General features: G+C 37.7%; 1 protein-coding gene and 1 long non-coding RNA gene across 4 annotated transcripts; one reads left to right on the top strand and one right to left on the bottom strand.

Annotated features, from left to right (window-relative positions):
* LOC103697135 lies at positions 1-2,645 on the top strand. 2 transcript variants are annotated; one of them, XR_003383486.2, is made up of 3 exons: positions 3-392; positions 1,169-1,276; positions 2,409-2,645. It is a non-coding gene; the product is annotated as an uncharacterized LOC103697135 (long non-coding RNA). The 2 variants fall into 2 exon arrangements; XR_005514434.1 differs by having other exon boundaries at positions 1-1,276.
* An 8,416-nt stretch (positions 2,646-11,061) lies between these two features.
* LOC103697136 (protein NARROW LEAF 1-like) lies at positions 11,062-25,497 on the bottom strand. 2 transcript variants are annotated; one of them, XM_039132645.1, is made up of 6 exons: positions 25,212-25,497; positions 23,133-23,690; positions 22,804-22,947; positions 13,084-13,324; positions 12,119-12,619; positions 11,062-12,002 (listed from the first exon to the last, which is right to left on the bottom strand). In XM_039132645.1, the coding sequence occupies exons 2-6, from the start codon at positions 23,619-23,621 to the stop codon at positions 11,575-11,577; spliced, it is 1,803 nt and encodes a 600-aa protein (XP_038988573.1). In that variant the 5' UTR covers positions 23,622-23,690; positions 25,212-25,497; the 3' UTR covers positions 11,062-11,574. The 2 variants fall into 2 exon arrangements, with proteins under 2 accessions (XP_038988573.1, XP_038988572.1); XM_039132644.1 differs by having other exon boundaries at positions 23,133-23,713; positions 25,212-25,496.
* Between the last annotated feature and the right edge of the window lie 331 nt (positions 25,498-25,828).

Here is a 25,828-nt window from a genome sequence, read left to right on the forward strand (position 1 = left end):
AGAGATGCAGAGATGGAGGGGGAGGGTGCGCTAAAGCAGCGTCTCGAGGGATGGCGGGGTTTGGGTGATGGACCTTCTTGGCAACCACACCCATGCATGGCTCGTTTCGGATAGGGGGATCCCCTCCCTCTCCCACCCTCCGTTAAATTATGATGACTGCGTACTGAGAGCCCAGCCACCATTCTTCTCTCCCCTACCCACCTATCTATAACCAATTTGATCGATCCACCAACTTGCTTTGTTTTGATCCTCTGCTTAGATTTGCTTTGTTGATGTGAGAGGTTGAAGCTGCCAGCATGATCTGGTCATCAAACGCCGGTCGGACTCCACCGAGATATCAGCTCGTGGTTTGGAAGATAATATGAAAAACTCCATGTCACAGTGTAGTACAGGTAGAAATATAGATAGAGAGAATAAATAGCTTTGATATTTCTTGCTATTTTTATTGGATGGGTGGGGTTGCTGAGAAATGGATCACTGTATACATGTTCTAGAGCTTGATTGGCATGTAATTTTATAGATGAGAAATCGAGAACTATGTAGAACTGTAATATAGATACTAGATAGACCCTAAAACTGTAAAGAACATCATCCAAACTCGGTAGAAAGTATAGGGATGGATGTGGGGAGGGAGAGAGAGAGAGAGAGAGAGATAGGTTGTTTCAGATTGCAGAAGGCATGAAGAAATGGTTCTGAACTATTGGGAAGTATATAAGAAGATAAGTGAATAGATGTAGACAATAGAGAGGCAAACCTCCTTTCCTCCCCTCTCTCTCTCATGGGGATCCAGTTTGCAGAATGGAGTAGTTTTATTTGGTAGAGTGCATTGTTTTGCTCGTCGATAAGATTGGAAACATGGGTTCGACTCCATCAGATCATCTTGCAGCTTCAATCACTCACTCATCAACAGAAGATCACAAGATTTGTTTCCTTGAGACTGCTCATTCCATGTCTGCTTACTCTCTCATCAACTGCGAGCTCATACTCAAAGAGGCTGCACAAGTTTCGCTTATTTTACTTTTTTATTCCTTTTCATGTACACCATTTACTTTAGGCTTCAGAGTTGCAAGTTATGCTATTGAATTTTGCTCTTAGGATATCTTCTCTTTGTCTGACCATGGAAATTATCTTACTGAGTAACAACTGTGGTAATTATCATATTAACCAGGTTGGAAAACATGGACGGTATCAGACATGTCTCACACAAAATCAGATTAGAGAAGTTGGCTTTATACAGCAAAATAAATGGTGAAAGACATGAACAGAGAAGGTTGAGGTCAGTGTTCCCTTATCCATGTCCTTGGATTTGTTTTACATGTCACAAGATGCAAGCATACCATGTTTGATATTCCAACTACCCAATATATGTAGAATAGACTATAGGTAGGATCAATACCTCTGTCTTCACCTCCATATCTTGCATAAAAAAAAGGGTCGGAGGCATGGCACATTTCAGAGTGCAGATTAGATTTTCTGTCATCTCCACCCTACCTACACATATCACCATAGATTTACACATGTATGGCAAGAAGCCTAGCAAAAAATGCTCAGATCTTCCCATGGCCTTGAAATAATCAAAAAATTAGGATCATAGAAACTTCACAGCCAAGTTTGCCTGTAATTGCATCGACTTCCTTTGTTATTGTGAGACTCTTATAGACATCACAATAAACTCACACTTCCAAGAAGGTGAGCATTATTGTTGTGCTACTCGGCTGTAGAACTGAGCTAAGATGAGGCATGGGATCTGGGGGGCGGAGCCTGGACCCCTGCATCGATTCTGTTAGTATTGTCTCCCATCAGAAATAGTCAATAATCTATGATGCTTGTAGATTAAGATATAGTTAATATACATATTACTGCTTATGCTTTATTTTGTTAGTAAATTTCCATAGTAGAAATAATTAGATGAGAGCTTGATCAAACTAGCAAAGAAGGAGGTGCTATAGTCTCTTAATACTTCCATTTATGACCCATCAACAATTAGATAATGGATAATGGGTGAAAGTTAATGCCAAGATTCAATAGCCATGTTGATCATAAATCACAGTGTTAGATGACTGATACATAGTAAAACACATTATTATGTTTATGCTGCAGAACATATTTCTATGAGAAATTCTTATTGAATTATAACTGAAATATTTTATACAATATAGTTAAACATATTATCGTTTGTATATCCTTATCCATCTAAATAAAAGTCACTAAGAGCACTGCTAAAGTACATGCGAGCTTTTGTGCTAATATATTCTTCCTCAGCATTAAAATGAAGAGAAAAGGTGATGCTATTTTTTTTGGGTATATAATCCACTTGTTTTCCTTATAATGTTTCTACAATTTATTATCCCTGCATATTATATTCAGGTTCCAACCCCATGTTCTGTTGTTTTTTGTTCTCTGATTAGGTGATAAGGATTTTGGCACAATGTTACCCTGCAGTCTTCTACAAAGTGAGGATGAAGAAAAGGGATATCTCCAAGTGGTAAGAGAATGCATGTTTATCATTTTTAGCAATTCATACCAAAATATATTTAGGTCATTCTTATTATGTAATGACAATATGATGAAATGTAGAAAGGAGCGATGCTACATGGACATGTTCATTGATAAAAATTTAACGCAGGGTAGCAGCGTTAAATTCAGTTCTCCTTTCTGGAGATGAATGGAGGTTTTAATGGCAGCCTTGGCATAAGGCATTTGTGTAACCATATAATATTTAAGAACCATGGACAATACATTTCGCTCAAGGTTTTGTGAGTCAAAACCATGAGAATTAGTCTACTACCATAACAAATGTGTGCCATGTATTCGATCTGTCTGTTGGGGATTGGATCTATAGATTAAGCAGCTCTTCCTCAAACCAGATTATGGTTATCTCGGGCGATTCCAGCCCGGCCAACGCGATGCAGATGTCCAATTCCCCGGCATATAATTAGTAATATGTCTCTAATAGTTTCTTCCACACTTCCTAAGCCTTTGTTTCATTTTTTTTTTCTGGGTCTCCAAATATTTGTGCTTGTTATAACTCATTGTTTCAAATAACTTCAACTAGTTAATCGAAGAACCGTATATGCCCGTAATTGTTATGTCATAATCCCACATTGCACTTCTAAAAGTTTTGAGTAAGCTCACGGATTAACATGTAGATTGTGGTCCCCTTGCATAAAATTTATTTATACAAACTTTAGGTTCCAAGAACCTGCTGATAACACTAACTACATAAACAGTTCTAACACTGTTGATATTATCATAAACTGTAAGCAATTCACGTGCCTTCTTCCAAAACTTTCTCTTTCCGTTCATACTAATTGATGAATGATTCCATCTGCCTGTCCTTTCTATTGTCTTGAAACAACTTGAGCCACCTCCTTGTGTTTCTCTCATGTTACCCTGCCTTTCATGATGTTTCCCTCTCTCTCTATTGTTTATGAACTAGAATCCAACTCTTTGAAAGCATTGTTCCTTTTAGTTGAAGTAACGTTGTGCCTGCAAAGTTTTGGCCCTTATCAAATCACCAGCTATAACCCTTTATGAGTGGTGGAAGTGAGACTTGGTCTTCTCCAATAGTAATGATGGAATGGAATTGTTATGGGCAATCGCTTGGTAACTTTTCAGATGCTCCAGTAATTGGCTTGCAGTACTTGAAATAGATCAAATTGGAGTTCTTTTTAGAGTGAATCAAGGTTATACTGCCATCTTTATTCAAACTGCAATGTATTAGATGTCCATTTACAATCTCTCTCCTCTTGCTCTCTCTCTCTCTCTCTCTCTCTAAAGCTGCTTGTTTTCCTTCCTAGATGTAACAAGTCGAATCTGTAAATAGTTGTTAAGGCTGCAAATGATGAACTCAATGAAAAGAGTACTACAATAATGAAGCTTTTCATATTCATGACAATAAAAGTACTAAGTAAACACAAGAAGAGCTCAAAAGAAAAAAGGAAGCTCGCACATAAATATCTGCCTATGTGTTGGCAGATAGGGTGCACAGGCATGTGGTAGGAGAGGATGCAATAATGTTGGTGACATAAATTAGCCTAATCCAACAATTTGCATTCCCTCCCTTGCCTCAAAAAGCTAAGGCAATGCATAGACTCCAGTGTTTAACAAAATATTTGATAAGATCCATATGTTTGTTCTTAATTGTAAAAACATGTTCATCATGTCTCTTTGTTGTGGCTTGTGATTCCACACAATCCCCCACTGTCTCACCTTAAAAAGCCTAGGATCTAGCTTGCTGGATAACATGTCATGACTCCCATCAAAAGACAAATGGTGCTACCAATGATTCTTTGAGCAATTTCAAATGAACTATGATGATTTCAAGCTCATAAGATTACATTGAAAATTGCAAGACTGATAGTAACAACTTCTAAAGGAGCTTAGCAGTAGAGAACACTTGACTGAATTTACCTTCACTTTGTGTTTCTTCAGCTAGAAATAACTGGAATGCTATTTGCACCCCACTTCCAAGCGTACTCATCAATGTTGTATATAGCATATTCATCAATTTTATTGCATTATTTTTTTTATCATTAGCATATAACTAATCATCTTAAAAGAAGATACTTATCACAATGATATCATTATAGTCAGTATTAGAAGCATATAATAGTCAGTATATCAGCAATAACAGGTAATTTTCTAGTGGAAAATAACATTTTTACGTTTTATTATATATTACAGATTGTTTTCGCTACCACGTGAAAAGTTTTCAGCTCTAAATGCCGAGAAAATAATAATGTTATAGAAACTTTTCTCTTAAGCTATACGCCACACTATTACTTGACTCCTTCACTGCTTGCCGCAGTAGGTTATCTTGAATGATTCAGATTAGTAATAGGCATAAAAACAAAAATTAATAAAAAAGTAGTTTTAAAAATGTTCAGAAATGATTAGAACAAGTCTCTTGAGCTAGAACTGTAAAATAATTTTCAAATTAATTTGTGAGTCAGCTTAATGTAATAAGAAATCTTTAGTAATTCAGAAGCTAATTAGCTAGGTAAAGTTAACAAAATGTTTTAGTATTTATCTCCATTTCAAGTAATTTCCATTGGGAGGGAAATTCTAATCTCGGTTTAAGGAAATAATCTATAGTCCAATGTAATGCAAAGTCTTGCTCTCAAGGGATGCAATGCAGCACCAGCTAAAAGTAATTATATTCGGACTAAACTTTAATTGTGGCACCTCTTCATCCATCAATTGTAGCAGTGCATACCAATGAGCCAGTAAAAAATTTAAGAATAATTGCCCGGCGAAATCTGAGTCATGTCCCAAATAATGAATGGCAAATGCCATCTCTTAGATTAAAGTGAAGATCGATTACTTTTGATTGAGAAAACCCATCCACAATTGCCAATAGTTCCTCCTTGCATCTTTTTTCCCCCCCTATTATCAAATTCCTTAATGTTTAAACCACAATTGTTCATGCCTCCACTCAAATCTGATGAGAGAAACTACAGATGCTGCCATGATAATCTAAAGCTGCTGCTAAGAGTGAGAGGAAAATTATAAGACATGTCTTCACACGTTAGTTCACAAAGAAAGATAACCACTCTTTCATCTGACTATAATTGTGTTGTCCATTAATTTATGGTGGCTCTGAGCAACTTGCGCAAGTATGCTTTAGTGCCATACATAACCATAAGCACTCACTCTAGATTTCCCTTTTTTTTTCCTTGAAAAAATGCATGATCACCAAAACATATACATTTACTAAATGGAGAGGCATCTTAGGGTAACTACGGTCGATGCTTAAGCTACACTTTGTAAGTAATCCTTTAGTCTCCAAGAGCGCGAAAGTCAATCAACATGAGAATACACCACCAAAACACGAGCTAATCTCGAGATTATTCTATATGTGTTTTGTATATGCATGTGTGCGCATGCACCCGTGCGAGGTCTGCATCATGCGATTTTCATTATTTAAGAATTTTAGAAATGAATGGTGAAGACCAACCCAGCACTCAAAGAGCAAAGCCTGGATCATAAAGCTAATGACTCACTGACCACAACCAGAGCCTGCAAAGTGAAAACAGGACAATAGGTCCATGAGAGTGTCACAAATTCTTGCACAAGTAATATCCCAAATCACTCAAAAGAAGATTCACTTAGAAGCAGAAAAATCACCCCTCATTGTTTCCAGACTGTAATGATAAAGCCACCAACGTTGTTTGGTAAAAGCAAATTGAATAAGCTGAGCAAATGGAAACTAGTTTCTGCCAAGAGGAAAAAGATCCATGGGCCATTAGAAAGGTTAAAATGAAAAAAATCAAAGCTTCTCATCTCAATATCTATTTGCATGGAAAATGATCGGAAGGATTTGAGATTTATCTTCTGCATTATATTTTGTTTCTGAGTTCACCTGATGCTATCAGGTTGCATTGGTTTAAGCAGAGATTGAAACCGGTGAGAGATTAAGCGAAAAGGCAAAACATAACGAAATATCTGTTGAAAGATCATCGAGCGAAAAGGCTAGCAGCATTCTTTGATGAATAACATCAACTGAGCTTATTTTCCACTATCCAAAATCAGGTTCAACTTCTCTTTTCAAAGTGACCTTGTTTCCCTCCATTTCAAAATTTACCACTACATAAGCCGGAATCCATCAAATTTCCTGGTTGCGAAGAACAGCAACGTCGAAATCATTTGTCTTCATCACTAAGCCCATCATTTATGTGACATTAATTATGCTAATTAAACTTTAAATACAATAATAGAGGATCAACTGTCAATTCAATATATGGCAAGTGGCATTTTATTTTTGTTCACCATTGATCTTCCTTTTGGCAAAATTATCTCCATTGATCTTCTTCTCAGGCTTATACTATGTCCAATAGTTTCAGATGCATACAGCTGTAGAGTACAGGTTTACAGATTAATGGTATGCAACAAACAACAAAACAACAGGTTTGCAGGTTTATACAATTGGTGATGAAGCTGTCATTTACAAAAAAAATTATGCAAGTTAAATCAATCAGGTTTTTGTACCTTAGGAGGGTAACAAGGATAAGCACAACATTTTAGGTCATGATTTCAATCTTACATGCACATTTAAAAGTACAGGAAAAGAAATGTAAAATGTTCATCGACAAATATATCAACCTATAGAGAGGATGAATCAGGATTCAGTAATCCAATTGTGTCAGGATAATGCTTGGTGATGTTATTTGGGGGGGTGTGCACTGGTATTGCATCTTAATACAAGTACAATAAAGCCTATAAGCCTATAGATAACTAATAGTAGATGGTAGAGTTATGGTGGCAATAGTGTGATAGTAGGATTCCACCAGAGAAGCTTGTAAAGAAACTAATCATGCAGGTTTAGGCTTGAGATTTCAAACCAGGAAACACTCCCAGTGGAAAATTTCTCATACCAATTTCTAAGGCAGTTGTTGGCAGCATAGTTTAAGCTTACCATATTGTTGTGGTCTCACCACCAAGATATTAACCTACAAATCTTACATTATCAGTGACCAATGTGTCACCGGAGTGTCACTGACTATCTCTTTGAATTGTAGTTACTGATAGATATAGAACGATCTAAGACAAATATTTATTGTTATACGGTGTTTCAATTGATATATAACCCAAAGCCTTATATTCTAATTTTTATAATAAATGCTAATCTTTCTAAAATTGTGAACATGCATTAATTTGTGGTTTAAAGTAATAACTTTGTAATGGCATGCGTGTTTTCAGTGATGTATCTCAGATATAACAACATCTATATAATAGAATTCAGCAACACAACTATCCATAACAAAAAAGTTTCTGAATGTGGCTTCACATATTGTTAAGTATTGGTTTATGTATAAACCAAGCCATGGCCTAGAATGAAAAGTGTTGCCGCTAAGTACCGGCCCGATCTAGACGCCGAGTTGGTAGGGATCACTGCAGATCTCGACTTATCTATCGATCGGATCGGAGACATTGGACGAGATTGCTGCATGCCTCCGCAGCGATATTCTAATGGCCACTACGCTCAATCGGTGGTGATCTCAACGTCAAACACTCACGAGTCGGCATTGGATAGTGGAGAAATGGTTTTAGGTGGTGCTCTGACGCTGGCTCCGACCCGAAATAGCAAAAATAAAAAAAAACCACCCACCAAAGCGTGTCCGATAGGGGACCCTCCAAAGCTTAAGTCAAACATAACGCTCAAAAAATAAAAGGAGGCCTGAGAAGGTCAAAGAGACAGTGCAAGAGAGTCGAAAGAGAACTTACTTGGAGGACCCCTGGGCACGCAATATATAGGCGAGGGCCGGAGCCCGTTGTTGAGTAGTTTCAGGCTATACGGTGGATGATAAAGCAACAAACAACGTACATCACGTTTGTTAGGAAACATTTAGCGAATACGGTCGAGTTGCTACCAGCTATAGGGAAAGTTTGAAATATAGAAGATTCACTATATGTTTTTTTGGGTTGGCCACATGGCAAATTTTGAATAGTCAGTCCACAGCTAGATGGCGAGCTTTCATTGGTCAGTTCATTTTGTCAGAAGAGGTCAATTCCAAAGGTGTGTCAAAAACTTATGCATATAATGCTGGTTACCCGTAACTAAACACCTGCCACACACAGGCCATTAGAAATATGTCATTGATCTTTGTTAGTTCTTAAATATCCCTCCCCAGCATCGTGTATTGCAACTTCCTATATGGTGAAGATCCTGAAAAGTGAACTACATATGTATTTGGGCATATGCATCTGCTACAGGTTAGTAAGAAGTCTTCTCCACCATACACATAAAAAGTTCCATCCTGCAAAAAACATTAGCTAGTTCACTCTGTAGTACCTATGGACTTTGCCTCTTTTCACTCATCAGGAGTTATGATGTTTCCATTAGTTGGGGACTACTAATATCAAGTCAAAAGACCTATAGTTCAGAAATTCAGTCACAACAAGTAAGGCCCAAAATCTAGCTAATATTTAGATTCATCCCTATACAGAGAGCCAAAAAGAAATAAGATGACAAAATCCCTGATTGCTCTGAATGGCGATGCACCATCTATCATCGAACACATCTTTTCTTCAGTCAAGTTTGTCTCTCTTTTTCTGATGTTTTTGCCCCATCTTCTGAGGCATCGAAGTCTCTCCGATCCCATTCTTTCTCTGATGGTTTTCAAATATCCAAACCATACAAGAATTTAAAGAATACGTAAATGAGTCAGTCCTGTTCTTCCATGAATACGGCGCCTAGATAGTCAACACTTAAAACTTCTAGTCAAAATTAGAAATGCCCAATTACCTTCCACTTGAATCCTAGGATTCAAATTGAAGACTTTCCAGCACAATTGAAGAACACTAACATCAATGCAAACTCAACCTAATCTGCAAAGTTGTTCCACTTATCTAAATCTTTCACTCTTTGAAACAAGAGTAACAAAGAAGGCTACAAGATTTCTTCCAGACGATTTCTATGCTGAAACTCTACTGCAGACATGAAAAAGGGCATGGACATAACAGCATATTCAGTTCAAGATGCATTTTTACACGCTCATAGTTTCATTCTTCCACATATGACAATAAACACTAGTCATGACCACTCTAATATATGTCCTTTATAGTAGTTGACAATGTCAGTTCTTTCTCCCTTCAAACATTCATGCGGTAGATGTTCTAATTGTTCTTTTACAATTTGTTTGATGGATGTATTAATGCCACACCTCTAAATCAAATGTTCTTTTCCTGAGAGGTATTGACTGATAGTTAAATGTGACACATGGCAACATATTTCCTGCAAAGAATAAGCCAAAAGAACATTCTAAAGGAAAACCTGTCGGCACACAACATGCTTTGAATCCATAAGAAACACACTAACTCATTTGATAATAGTAAGGCATCGAATAGCAAGTGATTATACACACAATCAATGTACGGCCCTATTATACACCTTTATCAATGTCAAGATGTCAGTGAGCATCATTATAATCCACCTCATTCACAAATTATGAGTGTTATTTACAGCAAGTGTAGCACATAATTGGCAGATTCCACATTTATTATTTACGAATCAGTTAACACTGTTGTCCAGTTTTAGCACTATATCTCATCATTTATATTTGCAGTTGGTTATAGATTCATTTTGAGTATTGTACCAGCACAAGTAACAACAATATCTTGATCCTACTAGTGCAAAGCAAAAATGTTCCAACAATTCAATCACAAATACACCTTGAAATTTTACAATAAAATATATTCCTGAATGATTCTTGATTTTATTCTGCTTTTTTTTAACATAATCATTTTCTTGGTTCCAGGAAAATCCAGACTGTTTCAATTATCGAACATCTAACACATGCTCTAAAAGTCAAAAAGTTAAACCTTGATAAGGATTGAATATTAGAGAGAGAGAGAGAGAGAATAGTCAATGAGACCAGAGAACTATCATATACCTCAACAGAGAACTATGAAATGAACGAGCGAGCCAGTATGATTTGTGATGGGAAGTCATGAAAACAATCTTATACCCTAAACAAGCTGAAAATTATGACATGAGTGCATCAAGTTCAAAGAATATTGCTATATTTGCATGAACAGTAAGTGCAGGAGAACGCTAATTTGGCTCTGTCCAAATTCTCTTAATCTACCTGAACCAGACGAGCTAGCTTTAGATCTTTTAAGTACCCAAAATCCAGACACCAATACTTTCACCCATCTACAGAACTTCTAAGTTACCATTTGCAACTGAAAATCATTGTTTTTATTGTTCTAAATCAAAAATCATCGGTGTTAGAATTAACATGTCATTTATGAATCTAATTAAAGATGAGAAAATTTAAAATATTTCTTCTCAATTTGGCTAGCAAGTTATTTCATCATATAGACACAGGACGGTACATTCTCTGTTTTCTAGGATATAAATGGAAGGTACATCACAAATTCTTGTCTGATTTCTTTTTATATGGTCCCATGATATTTGAATATGAGATGAATTTCCAAAGTACAAATTATGGTATAACACAAGCATATGTCCAAAATAACCTTATACAAATCTAGATTTCCACCCTACGTATGCTTATTACATAAACTCTCTAGATAATTTCCAAGGATATAAATAGATTTTGGACCATAGAGAAAATTAGGAGAATTTCATACTCTGAGAATATGATCTTGAATGATATTTCATGTTTAAGAAGAAAGAACACGAACCAAAATAAAATTTGATCTAATACTTCAATACAAAATGTAGCTCGAGCCAACAGAGTGTGGCAATAATATACCATAAACACTTCTTCCATATAACTGAGGACTAATGCATCTTCAAATCACTTGGGCAAGCAAACTGCAAAACCACTGACCGGTTGAATATCCAACTTCTAAACTCAGCACAGTGCCATTTCACAACTTATAGACGTGATGATCACCAAAGAAAAATAATTAATCCTTAAATGCAGGCCATTCATTAGTTCTGTATAGGCCGGAGAGTTTAACCCTACTTGAACTGATCATGCAGAATCTCTTTCAAAATTCATAACCATGCCTGCATAATGATGCATCTCCATGTAGTAAAAAATTCCTCCTTGACACTGCTTGACAACTATAGGGCAGCTACTGCATGATTGAAAATTCCTGTCATTGTGGCGAATCTAAGCTCAATGTTGGATCTGAACGCAGTCTTTTAGGTTCTCGATCCCCCAAATGTAGAGAAACAGAAAGATCTTCATCAATAGAATTTCTTAATTCCGAGAGATTTTTCAGTTCTGGATTGTCCTCTTGGTTGCGATGTATAGGGGACATGCTGATGAAATTTGAAATGAATTGATGCTCTTCAACATTATTTGCAGCCTCACTTGTATCCACCTGAAATTCAGCATGTGCAAATGGTGGATTCATTGCTGAGCCAGAAGCACCTTCAGGAGGGAACTGTTGAATGATAAGACCTAAAGGTTCATAAATCCCATCAATCTTTTCATTTGGAACGGTGCCTACAGTAGGAGATGACTCCCCCACTGCCGAATTAACTGCTGCAGCAAAAGCAATTCTTTGTTCCTGCAGTGCATCTTTTGTCACAAAATTAAAAAAAATTATTAAATATTCCAGAGGTAACAAAAAGGACAGCATCACAATGTAATATGAAATCTTTTACAGCTCAGAAGAGAGGTAGAAAGCCAGAAACCTTGGAGTCCTTCACTGGTTGTAATAAGATCAAGTTCCAAAAGATCAAGTAGGCGACCCAGATCAACCCCACTTGTCCAATTCTCTGGACCCTGACCACTTTTAAGCTTCAACCTTCCACGATTAGCTGTCCCACCCCATATAATTCCTATAGGTTGTGGCTTCTCACCATCTTGGCCCGTCAAAATAATGAGGCTCCCACTATCACCTTCCAGATCAAATGTTTGTTGGTTCTCCCCGACAACAAGAAAATCAGTGAAGAAGCATATTCCTTTCTCATCATTGTATTCCAGAGCATAAGCCATTACAGTTCCAGTTGTCAAACCAGAGCTCCTTCCAACCTTCACCACTTGTCTCCCAATAAGGCTATTGATTGGTGATTGCAAGTCTATAATCTTAACATCTCCAATCTCACCCACTCCCTTCACTAAAGTGGTGACATTGGACTTGTCAAAGTCATCAGCAAAAGGGATAAATGCCCCATCAGCTCGCACAAAAGTCTCTGCAGGTGCATCAGAAGGTAAGAGGTATGTTTGGGAATTAGAACACCATTGAACAGTCAAGCACGTAAACTCGGTGACAGAAGTTATTACAAAAGAAGGTGCATGGTTATGCCATCCTAAATGCTAAAAAAGATGGTTACCATCTGCTGAAGTAAAGATCACATTTGCATCAGATGGACTTTATCACTGTAAAGAAAATCTACTAGATCAATGCATCTGCATGGTAAAAGAATACATGATCTAGATGTCATAATCATCTGTATAGTTTTTTTAACAAAAATGGTAGGAACATGAACAAGCATCTAGCAGAATCAGACTAAAATTTTTTGCTTAAGCTCTAACAAGCTCTAGGGATATATTTGTTTCAAATTAGACTAAAACTCCCATAAAAGACCTATTTACTTATTAAGATGCTAAATCTACATAATAAGATTATAACATAAATAATCTGGAACTCTGTTACCTGGGTTTGTTCCAGCATAGATCCCATACCAAACATCGTCTGTGATAAAGGATGTTGCCCTTTCAACAGCACCCAGGTAAACTCCAGGTCCAAGGTTGGGCGGCAAAGGATGAAACATCTTCTGGTTAGGGTAATCCAAATCAACTGCAACATGCCGATTGGTAAGGAAACCAACTTGCTTGTTTCCTGAGCGACTTTTCACGATAGCCCCTAAGGTTCCATATGTCTCTTGGCTTGCCACCTGACCATAACAGTGAAGGAGTCAGAACAACTGAAGAGGTCACACTAAAACAAGTATATAAGGAGAGCAAAAGTAACTTGACACGAGTAGAAGATGATTGATGGTGGAGATTGCAACTGCATTGAAGATCGATTGACACTACTATGGCTATTTTCTACACAAAGTGGAACAATATTTCATCCTTGATTAGAAATAAAAACAAAACAAATAACCGCATGTCCATAATTAGAAATACAAATTACGTAATAACCAGCAAATGACTTATTAAGTAAATGCAACTAATTGAAGGATTCCCTTCTTCACGGAGCAACTTTAGTACAAAGAGAATGTGTTTTTTTTTTCATGCCTATGAACAATGTCCAAGCTCCGTTATTGATAGCTATGAAGCATTTAGGGAATCATTTGTAGCCTTTGCAAGGTTGCAGTTACAAAGCAGTTAAGAACCTAGTTAACCATCACAACTTTGATGGTCTTCTTATTTGCAGATTAAAGGTTGTTTTAATCTAAAGAAAATCAGCCATGATACATGAAGTGTCAAAAACACGATTGTTGATGGCAAAGAAAATTAGGGAAAACTTTATCCTATAAAGAAGTTAGTTTGGAGGAATCCACACCAAATCACAAATAAAAAATAATGCAAAGCAACACTAATAGTGGATAATGCTCAGATTGCTCCATCATGAAGCAGCTATACCTACACCTTGTAAAGTAAATAAAGGTGAATTCTTAGTTCAGATCAAGGATTTAAGTATCGAGCCATAGCAGCCGGTATGGGATGTACCATACCAATCTGGTAGTATGATGCAGCGGCTCAGTAAACCCCTGTACCAACACACGGTATGTGGGCTCTGCCGATTCCAACAATGTACCATGCATTGGTACAGGGGAATACCGCACCATACGAACCCACACCAGTAGGGTACAAATATACAGTTTAGTATCAAGACTTAAAACATTGGTTCAGCTACCTCAAAACCATGCTTATCCATTTGCAGCAATAGCGCACTTACCAAGAGCCTTGCAGATAATAATACCTGAGTGTTCAATTTCATAAAGTTATGGCGAACTTGACAATCTTACTTGTCCTATGGCAGACATGCCAGCCTTAAATGATTAACTTGGACACCAACATGCAGGTCAATGAATCAGGCATGACTGCTTGAGCAGACCCTAGTATATTAATATTGCATCACAGATATCTCATAGACACCACGAAATTTATACTTCCCAGATGTTGATTTATCCACGTATCAACTCCAACGACATTGTATACATATAAATAAAATTGCATTAGAGTTAATAAGTCAATAATTTATTGATAACAATAGTGCTTTTGAAGCTTGAGCAAGTGCTGGAATGTCTGTTATATCCCACCAGGGAATCAAATCAGATATGTATAGTTAAAAGGGATTCACAATCCATGCTAGGCACACTAACTGGCGATTGGATGAACCCAGCACACTAATTGGTGATTGGATGAAACCCATGTTCATAACCTAACGAGTAGAAAGAATGCACAAGAACATACATATAATTGAGAAAAAATATAAAATAACAGCTCAATGACTACTGTAAGATGCTATACTAACTTGTTTATCACCCTTCTTCAACCTTAAGGTGCCTCATAAACCAATAATTTGATTGTGAGCTAGTTACAATAATGTTTACAATGTATCTAATGAAGGTTAGCACACATCCTAGGTAGTGTACCAACAGGAAAGATAGATAAATGCACAAGGTTGGATACAAAGATCTGCTAAGATGATGCTGAATACCACAAGTAGGATTGCAGGTCAATGAGATATGAATAGTAACAATGAATATGGAATGTTACCGCAAAGGCAGACAAAAGCAGTCATTTAAGTACCAAATCATACCAGTCCTTACTGGGCATTCCATACCATATGAGTAGGGAACCGGTACTAGCATGCCTCCCATACCAACACGATACCAGTTGGGTAAACCAATACCTAAAACCATGGTCTGCCGTACCGGTCCGTACCGGCCGGTATGGGCCGGTACGTACCGGTCCGGCCTGGGACCGGTACCGGATCAGCGTGAAATCCGGTACCGGTAATTTATTGTTGAAGAACCGGTACGGGACCGGTACGCCACCGGTTCGGACCGGTACGCCACCGGTACGGGATCGGTTTCGTACCGGTCCGGGATGCCACCGGTACGCCGACCGGTACCGGTACGGCGGACCTTGCCTAAAACCTTGATTAAAAGCAATTGCAAATCATTGAAGTTGCACATGGTGCTCCAGCCAATTTGAATTCAAGAGTGGTAATGATAATGAAGTGTCAATGTAGATAATATTGTGACAACAATGTAAAATTGTTCGCTTATAAGGTTAACATGCCAGTTCACAATCAATGCTGCCAAAAAATTGAGGTCATAGGATTGGTCAAAGGGCTTTGAATGCATGCAGCTTTGGAATCAGCGGTGCAAGTGGCCCATGCAGTGTCAAATCTAGGTGTGTCATGACCCATATTGTTGTATCCCACTCAAACTGGTTTCAGATCTAAAATTATGCTCACATCTAGATTCATTTACTCATCTAGTAACAAGTGCAAATTCAGCTAGGCTGTAAAATTTACTCATCTATAAACTCTTTTGACTAGGATCTGATGTTAGTAGAGACAGGTTTATTCAGACCGCATTTGGGTTTTGAAAGGATAAGATGCCTCCTCTCTTCTCTGAGATGTGTTGTGTGACCATGCACTGCCTTCTTAAAAGTGGAGATGGCCTGCACTTATTCTAGGAGCCACGGCTTATTGACATGGATAAGATGTGGCTGACACAACTTTTTTAAATGGACCATCTCAGCAAATATGGGTACCCAATGATTTTTTTGTCGGACCAAAAGAGTTTTAGGACTCACAAAGGAGACTCCTCCAACTGAGAACAAATAAATTAGGATTTAAACATTGATCCTCTAAGGTGCAAATTGGCCCCCTTTTGCTTTAAAAGCATGACCTGCAATCCATACTGCTTCAACTTGAAGACTAAAAAATAAAAAGCATCACATCTATAGAAGGGGTCATTAAAGTGCATCACAAATTGAGTAGAGGTAAAAGTTAAGTCACCCAATACCTCTCTATTTGTAAAGATGCTTTATGTATCTTCTTCTAGAGTGAGATATGAAACTCTGTAACTATTCTACATCCTGGAATCTCGTGACCCTGCTTTTGACTAAATCAACAATTGGAATCAAATAATATGGCCAAGAAGGCAGCTTCAAAAGGATTCATGGTCAAGGAACAGAGTATGGAGCAGAGCTGCAGGCAAAACCCAAGGATGTTTATATAGATTTAAGTGCCAATAGGCATGGCATGGCACAAACATGTACCATGCCAATTCCTAACAGACAGCAACACTAGTATGGTGCTGGTTACATGCCAATACTTGGCATGATATCGAGCTAGTGTGCACCAAGCACTGACATGGCCTGGTATGGCACATCATCACATGGTATGTAGTGTGTGAAAGCCAGGTCATCATGCCACCAGTATGCGATATGTCAATCCTTCATGCAAATAAGATAGATAGACAGCAATATACCAATTGATCTCGCACCTAATGAAGCATAAAGTGTTTCAAGAAGAAAATGCGCATGGGGAAACAATTATGATCTAAGAAGCCAATGCCCATAAAGTATCAATTGGCAATCTTAATACTCTATCGAATCTTATAAAATTGGTGAGGAAGGTTGGTGATCTAGATTGACACTAACGCATGAATAATGAGGGAACAAAATCAAATATTTGGTTTTATAGTGTCTCGCACAGGAATCTTGGCACCACTTCAAGTTTGCAGTTTTCAACTTTTTAAAAATGAAATCCGGTTTCTATATTTCTTTCTGAAAACTGAAAAGTTGAAACATATTTGGTAGTCACTTGCATTGTGTTTGGCCTCAACAATGGTGGTGGTACGTGCAGCTACAGAGGCAGTGACGGTGCTGATGATGGCGGCGGTAGATGCCACAAATGGAAACTAGTGGAGGTGGCGGTGGCAGCAAGGTTGGTGGTCATGGGTGGTTTTGCTTTTCAAGAATTCTACAATTTCTAGAAACTGCATAGCATTTTAAAAAAATGCTAAAAATAGAAGTAGGGTTATCAAACATCATTGTTGCCTCAGTATCTGTGTTTTTGAAAAAAGAAAAATGAAAACTGGAAACAGGATGATGTCAAACAGAACCTAAGCAAAGCCAAGCCCAGGATTAGAATCACATGGCAACGAAAATGTCTAGTCGATGTTCGAGATTGAAAATGATACCAACATAAGCAAAGGATACTTAAAAATATTTTGAAAAATAAAAAAGATCCTACTAAAAGAATGTAGGAAGACTTTATGACGTAGAAAGCTACACAATAATGAAATTTACTATCTTTTATTAACTAACAATAAATCATAAACAAGAAGATTGGGATTGAAATCAGAAGTTTAAGAACTTTATTGAAAATATCATCCAAAACAAGAATAACTGAATTTTTAAAAGAACATATGGAAAAGAGACATTCATACAAGCATCAAAATGTAATGTGGTTTGGATTAGTTTCTAATTAGTACTTAATTTTTTTTTCTACACGTACGGTTTCAAATGAAATAGTTGGGTTTTGCTTGATCCCACTGGAACAAATGCAAGCAACACTGATGATGTAAGAGGTGCTTATAAGGTGCTCTGTGACTGCTGCAAACCTACAAGACCTACAGAAAGGCCTATCTATCCCAAAGAATGCTAAATGCACAGCTACAAAGTTAGTGTTAGAGTCAAAGGACAATTTGGATTGTACCAAGAGGATGAAATGGTGGATGATCAATTAAGATGGTATAGGCATGTGTTGCACAAATCTAAAATTAGATTAGTGTTAAGAGTCATGAATGAAGGACAAGAAATAATGAGTTGACATGACTGGAAGTTGTAAGGACGGATGTGAAGGAGAAAATAATAACAGCTAAAGCAGCTGTTCCTAGAGTCACCAGCCATTCACCTCAGCCCTCTCATAAATGCCATGTTTGATTTATGTACTCATAACCTATATATAGAAAAACTCTTTATGCCATATAATCTTCCCAATCATGATCACTAAGTCCAGTGTTCAGGAACAACTCAGACAGGGACTAAGATCTGGAATTCATATAGAATGAAAAGAATGCATCAAAACTTTGAAAGAAGTTCAAAGTTGAGAAATATTTCATAAAAAATATAAATAGTAGTAGCATTTCCAGGTATGTTCATATTTCTATATTCATGTGATAAGGAGCACAGGAGGGGCAATACAAGTAGGATAGACAATAGGGGTGATTCCATATACAAACTAATCTACATGCAATCTTTGACAAAATAATACATAAGGTCAGAAATAATGCAAACCTAGTATAATGCATATAAGATGTACCTAAAAGCATGTAAACATAGCAACCAAAAAGCTGATGAAAAAGATAATAAGCCATGCAAATCAATTAGCATTCTAACAGAAAGTGCTTAACTGGAAGCCCAAAAGAACAAGAAAGCACTTAGGATGGCTGCTGCCTTACTCCAATGCTGTCACGCGAGTCACCGCGATGTACAATTAAGATACAATGAGTCATCATTGGTTCGGAAGCAACTGGGTCTTATCAATAGGTTATGATTCAATAATGTTTATGGCTTGGAGGTTTATTTCAGATCCAAAGAGTAGTGTTTCTTGAGAATCAGATCATAGATAAGACTTTGAATTTACAACAAAGCTACTGGCCCTTCATAATTATATCCTTACCTTCCAAAATGTAACATAAGGGGTCTTCCTAATGGTTAATCTAAAGAAATAAAAGACTGATCAAAGCAAGATTTTAAATCCCGTGAGATGAGGATGCCCCGGTTTCTCCATGGAACAGGACATCCCACAGTCCTGCCTCATCCTGGCGACGGTCCTGGTCATGCATCCCGATAGATATTCTCCGTCTTTCTCTCATTCCTCTTTCCTTTCCTTCTTTATTTTCTTCTTTCCTTCCTTTTTTTTTCTTCTACCTTGCCTTCTTTGCTTTCATTTTTCTTTTTTTCTCTTATCCCTTCCTTTATTTCTTTTTTCCTTTTTCTTCTTCTTTCTCTTTCCTTTTTTCCATCTCTCCTTCCTTTCTTTCTTTTTCTTGTCCCTTCCTTTCTTTCTTTTCATTTTCTTCTTCTTCTTTCCTTTCACTGTTTCCTTTCTTCATCTTTCCTTCCTTTATTTCTTTCCACTTTCAAAGCAAGATTTTAAATCCCATGAGATGAGGGTGCCCCGGTTTCTCTATGGAACTGGACATCCCACTGTCCTGCCTCATCCTGGCGGCGGTCCTGGTCATGCATCCTGGTAAATAATCTCCGTCTCTCTCATTCTTCTTTTCTTTCCTTCTTTATTTTCTTCTTTCCTTTCTTTCTTTTTCTTCTACCTTGCCTTCTTTCCTTTCCTTTTTCTTTTTTTCTCTTATCCCTTCCTTTATTTCTTTTTTCCTTTCTCTTCTTCTTTCTCTTTCCTTTCTTCCATCTCTCCTTCCTTTCTTTCTTTTTCTTCTCCCTCCCTTTCTTTCTTTTCATTTTCTTCTTTATCTTTCCTTCCTTCATCTTTCCACTTTCCTCTTCTCTCCCTGCATGGATCGGTTTCGGAGTCCCGACCCCGTCCTAGTCCCGTTTTCTCACAGGAACAGGACGGGGCGACCAAGACACCTCCCATCCTTCTAGTATTTAAACCTTGGTCGAACAACCAAATAATGGCTCCAAACTGTTCTTCCTCTGCTATATTACTTAGCCAAAGGCCAAGAGTTATCTCGCTACCTCTATAGCATGTTCTGAACATTGAACAATGTAGAACTCCTTCATTAAAAAGTAACGAAACTGGTCTATCATATTTAATCAAGCCAAGAAGTAGAAAAGAAATTATTGTGCTTAATTGAATAAAATAGTTACCTGCATGGTCAACTGCAAGGTGATGCAAGCTAGCAGCCAAGCTTCCCAAACATGTAAAAGGGAAAAAAATCAAAATATACCATACAAAACATGTTTGAACAGCAAAAAGTGGCCACTTGAATATGGCATAAGTCAAAAAAGAGGGAGATGCTCCTGCAGTGGCAGTCCCAGAAAGATGGAAATGGCTATTGTAATTAAGTTTACCAAGGCAAAGACTGATTAACATTTCCAGAATGTCATATTCCAGAAAACAAGAAGAATGAAATGGAAATGATAGCTGGTAGCAAGATTATCCAAGGCAAGTTTTAGGAGTATGAGGAACTTTAGGAACATAAAGTGCTAGAATATGGTCTAATGATCAGTTAATGCAAATTAAGATGAGGACAACATCAATGTTAGAATTTTTATGTGGGCTAGATGATGGCAAATGCAGAGGCAAGATAGATTGATTAAAATCTACAAGATGCAATGCACCTCAGTCAAGAATCTAGGCTACTGTGGATTTAACCAAAAGCGGAAGACATGGATAAGATACAAGAATGATGCATGAGGGCTGAAGTAAACACCAAAGCAAGGCATGACAGAGGCAAACAAGCTCAGGAATGATTTGAAAAGTAATAGACATGTTCAAGAAGCTACCTGTAAGCCTTGAAAGAGAAGAAACATCCCCACCTTAGATGGACAGTAGTGGAAACTACTATTAAATAAAATTATTTTAATGAAGAACTAACTCCACAATTAGAACTAGCTAATTTTGGCTGATGAATCCACTTGCAACCAAATTTGGACAGATCTATGAAATGTCTATAAAATCAACAAAACTAGCACAAGGAGAGAGCCACATCAAGCCAAGCAAATGAGCACTCAGTAACAATCTATGAGCACCAACTGCTACAGATGCCATGATAAAGTCTTGCATGCAGTTCAAAGCAAGATAATAGACACTATAGCAACAAAAGCAAGGTAACAAAATGTCACAAATTTGGGAGGTAAATCATCCAAAGAATCCCAAAAGCACAAATAACGAGCACAAGACACCAGAAAAGACTCAATGAACTAAAGAAACAGGAACATGGGTTATGAGATCTCTAATAACAATTAGGAGGAAGTGTTTGAATTGTACAACTAATAGACCCCCAGAAATAATGTTGGTTTGCACAGAGAAGGAAAAAAGTTCATCAAAACCTGTCTAAAGACATTAAAAGGCATGGGAAAATATTAGAAAGAGTCAATACAAGGTTCTTCAAAATATAACCAAAAACTCATCAGAAAGATGAGCCTCAAAGCAAATCAATTCAATTAAAATCAAATAAAGGGCAGTCCGCTCATAAAAACACCACAAACTACTAAAACATGGAAATAATTTAAATGAATTAGACAGCTTCAATGAATTCTCAGGTGCACTCATAGGTGGCATGATTTCATGAAATCCAGAGCAGGCCAACTTGAGTTGATTTGGGGTTGGATTAGGTCAACTATGGTACAGCTAGGACGCCCAAAAGAAGATTACGCACCCATAAACCAAATAGGCAGGTGGAAGGCTCTAGAGGTTATTTAAAAAAAAAACTATGGGCAGTGGGATGGGCTGGTGAACCCACAATAATCAGGAAATCATATTCCAAGTATTCTTCAGAAGTAAAGAGTGTGAAAGTAATAAAAATTCGAAATCTTAATTTTTCAAAATCGGCCACTGTACAACATCTGCCTTGAGAAGAAACTTTGAAAGCCTTCTGTTTCTATAGATATCCACCTAACTTTCCAACAGTAGGCAATGCACAAACCATTATGATGTGGCTCCATTAACCAGCATAGATATAAGACAAGCACAGACAAAAAGGACACAAACTTGAGTATGGAAATGGAGATAAGTATATACAAAATCCCCAGCAATTTTTCATGAAGCTAAGAAGGGATCTAATAAAAAGTAAACTGAACAAGAAGCATGATATTTATATGATGAAGTAGCATAGAGTCCATCAAAACTGTTGATGAATGTAACAGCTAATTATATGCATACGACGCAACAGCAGCGTGCTCAAAATGGAATAACATACAGCAATATGAAGATCAAAAGGGCTAGGGAAGCAATTCATACGGTATAAAGTAGCCTACTTTAGGACTAACACCATGATGCAATCAATAGTGCTTTCAGTCACATGAATCTTTTTTTTGGATAGCTAAATGGCTTCCATGTGCTATAAATATACAAACTATGGACATGGCAATCTAGAAACAATATTATAATAGAGTCACGAATGCAACCACAAAGAGGATAGGATCATAAGATGAAGATATGAAAAAATTGGTTTGAGAATAGTGGAAATTTCTCGAAAAGTAATAGAACGTTTGATGCTTATCAGAACATCTAACCAAGCCACTATAAGGAAGATCCAATAATATATGGAGAGCAATCTTTAGTCCTCCATTGGTATTGCACATGCTTGCAGACATATCAATTCAAACTAATGAATCATACCACAAGGATGCATCACAAATCTTACCAGAAGAACACAGCATAAATATAGTAATGTAGATAATAGCGGACAAATACCTGAGAACCTGAACCTATGCATGGTTCACTTCCACGTAAGCCATCCACAAGCTCGTTGTACAATTGTTCCTTAGGAGTTGGTGCTGGTGCACCATAATAAGAGAATTCCACAACATCAACATCACACCATACACCACCTGGTCCCTATTTATGGAAAAAAATAGTGATTTTTCGGTAAACAGGAAAAACAAATCTCTGAAAGACTGAAACCATAAAGGTATGTTATCAAAACCAATTTGATCAAGAGGACATCACAGTACTAAGTTAACATATCAAACTACTTCCTAGATTAAATGACACAAAATTAGAAACTATATAGCATCATCTACCTCAAGGGCAGATGGCAGACATTGGTTGTGGTTGAGCCATTTCCTGTGAACTTTTCGCGCAACAAAAACAAGAATTGCCGGTATGTCAGTCAATGTCCCTTTCCTGATTCGAAAGCCAACTGCTGTACCCAGACTATAACGACGCAAGATCTTGCTGTGGAACGCTCTTATAGTCATCAAGTCAAGCAATGTCGTGGCTTGTTGACCATCTGGCAGTCTGCCGAGATGTCCTGGCAGTGCTCCTTTCTGAAGGTTTCCAAAGTAATTTGCCCGGCCTTCAGCAGCACCATGCATTAAGGTAGAATTAGGCCAAGAAAAGTATGCAGCACTGCTTTCAGAGTGCTGACCACCTGATGCAACTGGTTGGAGAGGAGATGGACAACAAGAAGGCAGGTAAGGGTGATTGCATATATTGCTTTCCATATCCAGGGCAGATTCCTCTGTTTGTGATGATCCTGAGTGATGCCCTTGCATGTCTAATGGCCTCATGATGCGATTTACATACTATAGCCACATTGAGCTTCTTCCAGAAGTCTTAAATACACTCAGGTAATGGGTCTGAGAAAGCAAAACCTAAAAGCCTGAAACTCAAATCCCATCAATTTTTCTGAAAACAGTTTTAGTTTCTAAGAAGAACCAAAAAGGGTATCTTTGTTAAAAATGTTGAAAATGACGAAGATATAGTCACAGAAAAAGGCAATAACCCCACATAAGAAGTTTGTCTGAAATATCCCTTCCACACATAACAGAACAAATGGCATATTGTAATGAATTTTTCAGGTAAAAAACATAGCGATATTAGTTTCAAGTGTCTTCCAAAGAAAACACTAATAAGTCCAGCATCTGCATGCAAAGAAAATTAGATGCAAACAAACTATGAAGAAAAAGTACTTACTACCATGTACATTATGGAGAACATATGAGAACTGGGTCGCAGTCTAAAGACTCATCAGAAAACAAACATGAGAGGTGGGTAGAGGCAAATATCACTTAGGACCCCCACTTTCCATGCAAAAGGGAAGATGATCGATTAATACTTATCCAATCCACGAACAAAAGAAGAAAAAGGGAAGATAAAGCATACTGCATGGAAGAAATGGCGGTGCCCATGGTCCAAGGGAGAACTCAGAATGAAATAAAACAGAACCAAGCTACCAATGACAAAAGTACTAGCTTCAATTATTTATCGGAAAAAAACATAGCATTTGAAAGATACGTCAGAGTACAACTTGAAAGCTAGAGAAATATCTTTTCTCTAGCTACCACGAAGGTAATAAAATATGAGCAATTCAGAGGGCTATGGGAAAAGCATTCAATAAATTTCTTTTGCTGAACCATGCAGTAAAAGGGAAAGACTCAAAATTAGTGCTTAAAATGAAATCGTCTGAATAGAAAAAGGCCAAGTCTGTGCCACCCCCTCTGTTCAATGTTTATATATTTTTACAACTTTAAAGTCAAATCAAAAGGCTGAAAAATTAAAAGAAGAGTCACAGTTAAAAATCTGTTTTGAAATCGGTTAAACAAAAGACTGAAAAATCCCAAATGTGTGGTGGTCGGCCTTCAGAACGCTCGCATCAAGAGCAACCGGAAAGAACAATCAGAATCTCGAATTGGGGCTCCATGATGAGTTAAGTAACCACCAAAACTACAAAAAGATCTCTCCTTTCCACCATTGTCACATTTAAACACAAGCTAGAAATGAGAAAACGAGGAAAGAACAATAAGAAAACCTTTTGCACACCAACTTTCCAGTACAAATTGAAATTAGAACCGGGAAACTAGATAAATCTGTTCAAAAATCCGAAAACCAAATAATCCCAACCCAAAAAGGCAGCATTTTGATAGGTTCCGGCAGCAGTATAGCCAGACGAAACAAAAAACAGCGATCAAACTCAAATCCAAACTCAAATCCGCCCCTTCTCTTCTCAAAACCCCCAAAACTAAGAAACCCAAAACCATCCAAGAAACGAAAATGATCGGAAAAATAGAGCTCCCTCGCCTACAGCAAAGGTATTGCCCTCTAAAAAAGCCATTTTTAAGGGGATTTCTAAAAGCAAAGAGGAGGAAGAGAAGGCTCACCGGAAAATCGGAGGCAATGGAGGCATGACCACTGAAGCGATGGCCGGTGCCGGGCTCCAAGACGCGTCTCCTCAGGGATCGCAGAGGGATTTCAGAGAATTCGGGGGAGGCTGCCGGCTTGGTGGATGGGGAAAGGGATCGCAGTGTTCGAGATCAGTAGGAAGGGCCCGCTCCTCGGAGGGGAGGGGCTGGGAAGAAGGGAGAAGGGGAAGAAGGAGGAGAGTGGTTTTAAAAGAGTAATACTGATGGGCCAAAGCCAATGTGCGAAAAGAACAGAGCTTTTTGGGGGAAGCACAGACTGGAGGACACCACTGTTGTGGATATCAACTATTTATTTTTTAAGTAAGTATAGAAGAATATCTGTCTAAAAGTGTAAATTAATATTTTCTAAAATTAAGCCCCTCCTTGGATCCTCTACCTATGCTTTCCCATGGATGCCATCCAAAATCCAAATCCCACATCTTTTTCCAATGGCAAGGGATGGTACTATAGTGCTTAGTGTGCTTGGATCATGATTTTGGAGTCGAATCAAATTTTTTAGTTGACCATTTTGTTAAGGTCAATTTGGCTTCTTAAAAAACCATAATACTCTATTATACCTAAAACCATAATACTTA

This window comes from Phoenix dactylifera, chromosome 12, assembly GCF_009389715.1.
Source record: "Phoenix dactylifera cultivar Barhee BC4 chromosome 12, palm_55x_up_171113_PBpolish2nd_filt_p, whole genome shotgun sequence".
NCBI classification, from domain to species: Eukaryota; Viridiplantae; Streptophyta; class Magnoliopsida; order Arecales; family Arecaceae; genus Phoenix; species Phoenix dactylifera.